Genomic DNA, 11,027 nt, shown 5'->3' on the forward strand with positions numbered 1-11,027 from the left:
CTTATATTACATCTTGTGAAAATTGCCATAATAGGTCCCATTTAAGGCAAGTAATTTCACTCGGTAGCCATCTGTGAAACGCCTCTTGGGCAGCTACCGTATTTCAGGCATGCAAGGACAGCTCCAGTCTCTTTGAATAGGGAAACTGTTGTGTTAGGACGGCTATTGATTGATAGTTTATGCTGAAGTTAGCCAGGTTAAACAGACATGATGACATCCACTTTTATTTCCTGAAAACGTCCTACTCCCCCACTAGGAGGCGGTATTTAACCATATAACTCCTTTATGAGATTTATGCTTTACATAACATCATATATATTTCTATTTTTTTCTTTTCCCCACAACACTTTATATACACATTACATCTGCACAAATAAAACACAGAATACGTTTATTCTGCCCCGTAGCAAATCAACCAGTTCTCCCAATAGTACTTGCTAATATGCACAAAGTCCGTCAGGTCCTTTGGGGGTCTGCTGTCCCTGGAAGGATATCTTTTCACAGGGTTGCAACTGTGGTAAGTCGTGCTCTGTGTCTTTTATTAAACTGTTTACCTTGTTTCTCTCTCTCTTAACCTTTTCTTCTGCTTTCAGATGATCCATGTCCATCCAGCCTGGGATCAACAATGACGGAATAACTGGGACTGTCGTGCGAAGCTTTCGACCCATCAGCAGTTCTGCTGGACAATATATCCATTAGCTAATGGTGTTGCCCGATACTCCATAAGAGTAACATATGCAACACTATTTCCACAAACCGGGAAAAATAGTCAGGAATCTAGAATAGCTGGAATCTTGGGCCCGGTTGCATACAAAAGGGCCCCTCGAGACCTTACTTTGACCTGAGTTTGGTCCAGGTTTGGTCCGACTGCATATGTGTTTTATGTTTTGTCATATACTTGATACACCAGGCTTTTAAGGCCCATATAGTATGATATAGTGAGAATAAGGATGGGGAAAAACAGCTCAATATTATTTAGAGGTCCAAACTGAGCAAAAATAGCAATTTGGTGCAGTTAATATTTATATGGCCAAAAAATTTTAATTAATGAGGTAAAATAACAGTATAGAAGATTACTCACATAAAATGCATGCAAATATCATTTGTCACTGTATATCTGCCAATAATATATCTTAGTAAGAAAATATTTAAATGCCTAGTTATATGATGCCTTTTTTATCATTGGGCGAAACACAATGATATGGAAGCTTGTTTCCGCCACTGAATAATAAATACATAATAATAATTGTGACTTTTAATCTCACAATTCGGACTTTTTTTCTCACAATTGCGATATATCAAGTCAGAATTTTGACTTTTTTTCTCAGAATTAGAAATGTGAGAAATAAAGTCGCAATTCTGAGAAATAAAGTCGCAATTGCGAGATATAAAGTCGCAATTGCGAGATATAAACTCGCAATTGCGTGTTATAAAGTCAGAATTGCGTGATATAAAGTCGCAATTGCGAGAAAAAAAGTCAGAATTCTGACTTTATAACACGCAATTCTGACTTTATATCTCGCAATTGCGACTTTATTTCACGCAATTCTGACTTTATATCTCGCAATTCTGACTTTATAACACGCAATTGCGACTTTATTTCACGCAATTCTGACTTTATATCTCGCAATTCTGAGAAATAAAGTCAGAATTGCTAGATGTAAACTCGCAATTGTGAGATAAAAAGACGCAATTATCTTTTAAAATGTTTTAATCTATGGCGGAAACAAGCTTGTTTTAGTTGCTTTCAGTTAAAACAGCTCAACAACATTTTTCAGGTTTTGTTCATATTTAGAGTTCTTAGAAATGTATGTATTAAACATTATACAGTAGTCTTTGGTTAAGAGGAAAACACTTACTGTAAGTTTCACTTTTTGTTTCTCTCAGTATTCTCCTTATATTCATTACAGAGGTCAGAAAAGTAATAAAAATGTTTGAAGAATAATATCTATGGTATATTTTCACTGCAAAACAACACAAGAAATGCAATTTTAGGCCGCGAAATCCTGGAGGGACTGAGTAGTAATTACAAATTCTACAAGAGTGAGCGCTTTTCACAAGTCGGAATCTTGTAATTACGGTAATCATGGCATGAACGCACCTCAGATCCTGGGATATAACACGACTTGAATGCTGTATTGACAGGAAATATATAATCAAAATAATCACAGCTTCCGGGATCTTTCTTATGATTGTAATTTGTATTCTGACGCTACTGTATCTGATCTCCAGATGCGCTATAGTTTAATGCATCTCTCGTATTACTCCGAACTCTCTTTTCTCAAATAATAAAATAATTTCAACAGAAAATATTATTGCTTGTGTTCATTTAGCAGACTTACAGACCTGAAGCCTGTACCATGAAGCCGGTTTAGGTGGCTATCCAGCTATGTTTCAGTTTAGTTTGCGCCAACCCTGGGTTTTAGGCACCATGAAAATGGTTTGGATTTTAGCAGTGTTCATCATCATAGTAACACGCTCTTTTTGTATGATTTAGATATGATTTATGTAATTATTAAGCGATCACATGTACAATTTTAGTTTATCAATTATTTTTACGCACAATTTAAAGGAATAAATATATAAAGATTATATAAATAGGCTTTAGAATCAACAGATGAAGCTATAAAATGACTATGTGAGCTTAAAAGTTCAATTCTCTCAATACCTTTATCAACTGTATAAACTAACTTCACAATTTTTGCTTGCACTGATATTAGCAAGACTTTTTTCTTTTAGTCGTCCTCTTTCGTAGACAGCTATTTTCTTCTTGCTGTGTAAATTTGTTTCAACTCTTAATATTTTTCAATCTCGTAATATTCTGCAGAAGAGAGAAGTGAATCACTCTTTCTCAGCATGTGATTGGCTGTTCGCTACTGATGGCACTCCTAAACTCAGGATCAAAGCCTGTGTTGACAGAGAAAGTTGATGATCAGCATCATGGTACCAACAAAGCCTGGTTGGATTGGATTGGTTTGGTTTTGTCAACTCAAAACTAATCCTGTAACCCTGAGTTTGTTCAACTACCTTCATGGTACAGGCCCCTGATCACCCTAGTTGTTGTCATTGTTGTTGTTGTTTTGTCTTTTTTGCAATAATGACTAGCTGACTGTGCATTATTCCTTACATATTGAGATTTTAGACTTTTAGAATCTAATACTTGATGTCAGATTTCACACATTTAAATGAGAAAAGGCAAAAATCACACACCATGTGTAGGCGACCATGTTGTCCAGTAGGTGGAGCTAAAACATTAACAGCCATTTCTTTCTGTAACGTTCTTCAAACAGTTACTTAGCTGTTCACATTAATCAGACAATTCGTTTTCAACTATTTTTATGCTATTTCACAAAGAACTTGAAAAATCAAGTATCAAAGTGGTAAAAGCTTTGACTACTCTCTGGTATCTGAAGTCATTTGATATGATGTTATTTCTATAGTTGCATTTATCCATTATTTTAGGTTTAGGTTTTGCATTCTAATACAGATATGTAATGTTATTGCAAGCTCAACACGCCTTAAGCATTGTAAAGCAACATTCACTTTTGGGTTGCAGAAAACAGATACTTGCTTGATAGTTTCAGTTTCGTTTCTTATGAATTGAGAGATTAGCTGTACAGTATATATTCAGTGGGTAATAACAAGGTAATATCATTTCTGCAACAGCACTGTAAGCAAGAAGACATGGCATTAAAGTTGTGGGAAAGTTCTTTACAGGCGAAGGCGAGCGAGCTTCACGGGGACACATGGCACATTACAATTACAGACTCTATCGAGCCTCACAAACAAGCTCGTGATTGGTTCCAGTACATCTCTGGCTCCTTTGCACGGTAAGAACTCATCTTTATCACACTAAAATATTCTAAACATATGTGTTTTATATTAGGCTTTATGGTGTGTGGAGATATTTTGATGAGTCATTTTATTAAAACTCTTCATGATATTGAAAGAATCTAGCCCGGATGGATATGTCATGTTTATTTTGTATTAATAATGCAGTATAAAAATACACACTCAGACCCTGTTATCAGTTCTAATTACAATTGCACATATACACATCATGTTCTGTCTTACAAACACACACATTGCGAAGTTCACACAGATTTGTAATGATGAGTTAAACGAGTTTTAATAATATGTATGTATAAAGGTGTTTATGTAAGGGATAATGTATAGCGAGGCGGTTGTTATAGCGAATAACAACCCCGACAGGCTGAATCAGCCTGAAGGGGTTGTTATTCGCTATAACAACCGCCTCGCTATACATTATCCCGCTTATTACATGGCTACCTACAAAATAAATAAATAATTTGACACAAATTATTGATTTATAAAGGAGTTTATTGATTTAAAAACGATTGTATTGCTTCCGCTAAAGAAAATAGTCTGTTCCGCGTCCATAGCAACGCTCTGTTTTTCATGGCAACGGTCTGTTATAGTTCGCAGCGGTTTGTTATCAAGAAATAACAGACCGCATTCTACATAGGCCTACATACAACCGGCGTAGCGTCATAGAACGTCTCTGAAAAGGTTCACGCCCACTTTTAGGGAAAAACTATCGAATTTTGACCCCTGCCAAATTATTACCCCCCTAGTATGGTAGGTTTAGGATTAGTTGTGGGGGAGGGGTTAGGATTAGGGGTGGGGTTAGGATTAGGCAATCAGGTACTGACTTCAACGAGGGGGGTAATAATTTGGCAGGGGGTCGAAATTCGGCACAACACCGGCGAGCGCCATACACAGTATCGGATTGAGGACGTGTACTAACCCTTACAAACATGTAATTTGTATTTAAACATTTTTTTTTCACACAGTAGGCTACCCCTATTATGTATTTGTATTTAATTAAATTTTTCCACACAGTATTTTGTATTTTTATTTTATTTTAAATACATTTCCATGTACAGTGCCCTCCACAATTATTGAACCCCCTGGTAAATATGATCAAAATTGGCTGTAAAAAATAAATCTGCATCGATTATCCTTGTGATCTTTCATTCAAAAAATGTGCAAAATTCTAACCTTTCATTGAAGTAAAAGAATTGAAAGTGGGGGGAAAATCACATTATGAAATAAATGTTTTTCTCCAAAACACGTTGGCCACAATTATTGAAACCCTTTTATTAAATACTTTTTGCAATCTCCTTTTGCCAAGATAACAGCTCTGAGTCTTCTCCTATAATGCCTGATGAGTTTGGAGAATAACTGACAAGAGATCAGAGACCATTCCTCCATACAGAATCTCTCCAGATCCTTCAGATTCCCAGATCCATGTTGGTGCTTCTCCTCTTCAGTTCAGCCCACTCATCAGGTCAGGGGACTGAGACGGTCATGGCAGAAGCTTCATTTTGTGCTCCACAACAAATTTTTGTTTTGATTTTGATGTTTGTTTTGGATCGTTGTCCTGATGGAAGATCCAACCACGGCATATTATAAGATTTCTAGCAGAGGCCGTCAGGTTTTGATTTTTTATCTGTTGATATTTGATAGAATCCACAATGCCATGTATCTGAACAAGAAGTCCAGGACCTCCAGCAGAAAAATATGCCCACAACATTAAAGATCCAATGGTATATTAAATTGTACACATAGGGTACTTTTTATCCTTGTGTTCACCAAACCCATCTAGTGTGTTTGCTGCCAAAAAGCTCTGTTTTAGTCTCATCTGACCACAGAACCCTGTGTTGTTTGAAGATCCAGTCATGTCTGACAATTAAATTTGCTGGAATTTGTTTTTGGATGAGCGAGGAGGTTTTTTTTTAAACCCTCCCAAACAACATGTGGGGATGTAGGGGTTGTTTGATATTTTTTTTTTAGGCTTTCTGACCCTTAGACTCAACTAATCTCTGCAATTCTCCATCTGTGATCCTTGGAGAGTCTTTGGCCACTCAAACTTTCATACTCGCCGTGCATTAAGACAGTATAGACACACGTCCTTTTCCTGGCAGATTCATAACATCTTTAGTTGGTTATAACTTCTTAATTATTGCCCTGATGGTCAAAATGGGGATTTTCAATTCTTTAGCTATTGTCTTACAGCCACTTTCTAGTTTGTGATGCTCAACAATCTTTTGCTACGCATCAGAACTGTATTCTGTGGTTTTACTCATTGTGATGGATGTTTAAGGGGATTTGGCCTTTGTGTTTCCTCATATTTAAACTCTTGTGAAACACGAAGTCATAGCTGGACAGTTTCATGTTCCTAGTCACCCTGGTGTACTAAAAAAGGTAAATATTAATGGGAATATACTTCAGAGATATTTTACTCATAAAAAATTCTAGGGGTTTCAATAATTGTGGCCAACATGTTTTGGAGAAAAACATTTATTTCATAATGTGATTTTCCCCCCACTTTCAATTCTTTTACTTCAATGAAAGGTTAGAATTTTGCACATTTTTTGAATGAAAGATCACAAGGATAATCGATGCAGATTTATTTTTTACAGCCAATTTTGATCATATTTACCAGGGGGTTCAATAATTGTGGAGGGCACTGTATTTATGCCCATCTCTGCCTGCCATCATCATCAATATCTTGCTGTTATGGAAATATCATGAATTACGGATGATGCTATCGAAAGCTAAATCAGGCTAGTTGGCTGGACAGAAAAGTGCACTCAGCAGCTACTCTAAATATAAAGACATAATATTATACATTTAAAGATGTTTACTTCTTAAAACCATAGTAAAATCATTCACTGGCTACCTGGTGACTCGATGAGGTACGAGTAAATGTCCGGGTAATACACTTCTGGCCAATGGGTGGGGTTGTTAGACCAATTTGACGCTGGTAAAATGAAAGGGACATGTTTTTAAGTTGCCCAAATTAAGTTTATAAATGTATCGTTCACGCTCTATGGAAGGCAGGGTGGACATATAATTACTCGACATATTTCATCTAAGTGATTTCTGAAGTTATACACGTCTGCCGGCTGTGTACGGACGTTGTTTTGTGCCGCTATTTTGTATTGAAGTCTATGGGAAGTCTGGCTTGTTTTCCCCTAAAAAGGGGCGGTTACGAATTTGACAGTGAAGTTCCCGGATGTGCCGGTTGTATGTATTGGAATTCAGCCAAGCCATGTAATAAAATGTGTTATGATGCATTATATCTTTTCATAAATAACTGTAACCAAAGTTAATATGCATTATAAATAATAATATGTGCATATTCCTTGTTTCATCTAAAACTGGCTGTTTGTTGTGTGTTTTAATGCATTATACTTTCTAAAGTCTAGTAATGGTCTAGTATTGTGTATTATAACTGTGGTTACAATTATTCATGAGACCATACAATGCATTAAAAGTCATAATTAATGCATTCAAAATACTTTTAGAATGCATATACATAAAGGTTTTAAGTAAATTGTTACCAATGTTTTATTTCCATTCTAATGTTATGTAGTTATTGATTCTCTGCTCAAAATTCATTGGTCTATTTTTACATAAACAGTGGTTTGAATCACTGAATCAGAATCAAAAGCATGAATCAAACGGCATGTATATATTATACTACTATATGTATGTATGTATGTATATATATATATTTGTAATGAATGTAGAAAAAAACCTGATCTATTCTCCATTTCAATATGTAGGTTCGCTTGTTCTCTTTGTAAAAGAAGCTGGATGTCTAAAAGAGTGCAGGTAGTGTTTCATTTCCACCTGGACACAGCAAAGGAACAGGGAACCATTAAACTGCGACGCTTCAAACAGAAGTGCAGGAGGTGCAATGAAGCTCAGATGGAGGATCCAAACTTTCCAGTGGAAAACATCGATGTGCTGATTGAGAGACTGGTTGAAAAGATCCGCATGAGATGCTACAAAGAAGACCTGGGTGAAAAGAACAGACCCTCAGTGTTCGATGGCAGAGTGAACGGGCCGCATGAAAGCACTCATTGTGAAGCCTGTCGGCTTGGCGTCTGTAGTCAGGCCAGCTGATTTCATTGATCTGCTCAGAACTAATAAATGGTTCATTTTTATTTATTTTCATAAATTGTTTCAGAAAATAATGATGATGTATCCAGTGTGGACTAGGGCTTGCATAGACTGGTCAGAGAGTAGGCTAGTCGACTACTTCAACCACAAGTCAGCGCTGTCGGAGGCCATACTTGAGCGCGCAATAACCATAACTTCACACCAACGTGAATCAAACCATCAGCGAGCCATACATTTTTATTAAAATACAGAATGTATTATTGTTCATCGTCAAAGACATGGATTTTAAGGTCATAATGTTTCTGTCAATGCTACTTTGCCAATGTTAAATACAAAATAAACTTAATATATTAATGTTTTGACAATACATGTAAGAGACGTATACAGTAATTGTTGCAAACATTGGGCTGTCAATAATAAACACTTGTTGACACTAAAATAACTCTTGAGGTGATATTTTATGTTATATAATTCTATATTATTTAAAATATTTGTAATATTGTACGCAATAAACACTGAGCCATTGATATCATAGTATTTGTGATAAAGCCACCAGTTTGCTCAATAGAGTTATGGATTTTTCAATGATTCTTTCTGCAGAGTCACTGAATCATTCACTCACCCGATTTGTTTAAAAAGACGGCTCATTCCGGGCGGAAAAATCATCTATGTGTTGCTGTTGTGGCTTTGATTGAAACTAAGTAAGCTAAATAGTGTGTTTTAGCATGTAAGTTACTCAATATTAATTGACTGGTCAAGACTTCTGAACATCAGTGTCATGCCATGCATCCCATAGGCCACAAATCATTTAGAACAAATTAGAGAAATATCAGAATCAGAATGTGCTTTATTCGGAAAAGTACTTTAATATGGTTTCCAGGAGCTCTAGGTACTTACATACATATATAACATATTATAACAGAGAGAAAGACTTAAATATGTGGAATAAAAAAAATGTAAAAAGTCATATATGCCAGCAGCCATATCACCCTGTAGCCCAAGACTGGTTGCCCACTGAAGCTAAGCAGGGCTGAGCCTGGTTAGTACCTGGATGGGAGACCTCCTGAGAAAAACCAGGTTGCTGCTGGAAGAGGTGTTAGTGAGGCCAGCAGGGGGTGCTCACCCTGTGGTCTGTGTGGGTCCTAACGCCCCAGTGTAGTGACGGGGACACTATACTGTCAAAGAGCACCGTCCTTCGGATGAGACGTAAAACCGAGGTCCTGACTCTCTGTGGTCATTTTCTCGTAAAGAGTAGGGGTGTAACCCCGGTGTCCTGGCCACATTCCACACATTGGCCCTTACCAATCTTGGCCTCCTAATAATCCCCTTACATTGAATTGGCTCTATCACTCTCTCTCCTCTCTCCACCTATAGCCGGTGTGTGGTGAGCGCACTGGCGCCGTTGTTCTGTGGCTGCCGTCGCATCATCCAAGTGGATGCTGCACACTGGTGGTGGTTGAGGAGAGACCCCTGATATGATTGTAAAGCGCTTTGGGTGTACAGTAGTACATATGAAAGCGCTATATAAATGCCTCATTCATTCATTCATTCATATACATAGATGTTAAGCAGAAGGCATACGTATAGTTTTGCAGTACTATATATACAACTGTATAAATATGTATTTACATAAGACTTATTATTGCCTAATGCCTGGGTGGGCAATAATAACTGTCATGTAAATGGACCTATTTATATTTATACAGTATAAATAGATATTTTCCATTACAAAGGGTTGGTGTGTTCATTATGTCATTTGCCATTTAGTGGAGCCATTTTTCACATTCAAGTACACACCTGTTACTGCAGCAAAATTAAGATGATTTATTCATAACTGTTGAATTTTGTTCTTTATTGATGGACTAATATTCTTTACGAACTCTTAATCTTTACTATTCACTGACTATACAAATTCATTGCCGCCTTTGTAGGCCGATGTAAAAAAGGCGTGCAACCACAGAAACCAAACCACAATATGTTTTTACTGTGGGTTTTACATCACACATGTTGTGCTTTGCATGTTCTTGCTTTTGTATCCTGGGATTATAAAATAAATGAAAATATTGTGGTAAAATATTCTATGTTGGTTTTAGTTTACCTAAACAAATATTTTTTGGAGTATATAGTTTTGTCTGATGGTCCATTTCAATCCTCGCAGTGATCATGAACTGTGAGGTAAAAGCTTAAATATATTTTATAACATTCTTTCTGTAATCTGCCTTATCATTCTTCAGCTGATGGCAAGATCACAGGTAAGACAGTCATGAAACAGTAATGCAATAGATGTGAGGTAAAGTTTATAGCATTGTTTAGGGTTCTTGTAGTGATTTACAGGTTTATTGAAGTGTACATTGCAGTGTCTGTTAATACTATCATTACAGGCTGCTGGATTCACAGCCAGTCCTCTACAGTTACAGCTCATTATCTGCTGTCTCATCATGCTATGTAAGAAGAAAATAGATTTTTCAGTACAAATTTCAATACAAAGTTCATAGACTCTTATGTAAAACCAACAATCAACAACTAACAATCTTTTGTGTGTATATATTCAGTATTACAGTAGTATATTGTCATTTGACTCATGGCTCTTTTGGGCAACACTTTATTTTACAGTGTTAACACGTGTTGCATGTAGTTACTGTAGTAATAATTATAAATTATGCATAATTACATGCAACTACAGTAACCCTAAAACAAGCCTATTCCTAACCCTGATCCTATAGTAAGTACATGTAGTTAATTATTATTACTCAGCACTTAAATATATAATTACACTGTAACAGTGACACCTTAAAATAAAGTGTAACCCTCTTTTGTTTTATTTGTATAATTATGTTATGAATATTTTAAATTGTTAAATAATACAAATCCCCGCACATGACATGCAGACAAAAGAATTCATTATATCGATTTAGTAAATCGTGGACACAAATTAAGAATTCGTTCCCACAATTTATGAATTTGTTTCCTCGTTTTAGTAAATCATAGCCATGTTGAACTAATTTGTTCCCTAAATTTGATTGAACTAAAACAAGGGAACAAATTATTACAACGTGACCATGATTTAGTCAATCGAGGGAATTAATTATTAT

General features: G+C 36.2%; 1 protein-coding gene across 1 annotated transcript; it reads left to right on the forward strand.

Moving 5' to 3' along the window:
* The first annotated feature begins 3,610 nt into the window (after positions 1-3,610).
* LOC307170420 (receptor-transporting protein 3-like) lies at positions 3,611-8,149 on the forward strand. The gene is made up of 2 exons (XM_079891512.1): positions 3,611-3,830; positions 7,596-8,149. Exons 1-2 carry the CDS (start codon positions 3,685-3,687, stop codon positions 7,936-7,938), a joined length of 489 nt encoding a protein of 162 aa, XP_079747638.1. The 5' UTR covers positions 3,611-3,684; the 3' UTR covers positions 7,939-8,149.
* The last annotated feature ends 2,878 nt before the right edge of the window (positions 8,150-11,027 follow it).

This window comes from Squalius cephalus, assembly GCF_949319135.1.
Source record: "Squalius cephalus genome assembly, chromosome: 13".
NCBI lineage: Eukaryota > Metazoa > Chordata > Actinopteri > Cypriniformes > Leuciscidae > Squalius > Squalius cephalus.

Bases quoted from the DNA above. Each gene is read 5' to 3' on its own strand.
- LOC307170420 (XM_079891512.1), top strand. From the start codon at position 3,685: ATGGCATTAAAGTTGTGGGAAAGTTCTTTACAGGCGAAGGCGAGCGAG. The intron at 3,831-7,595 runs GTAAGAACTCAT...TTCAATATGTAG, and splicing joins ATCTCTGGCTCCTTTGCACG to GTTCGCTTGTTCTCTTTGTA.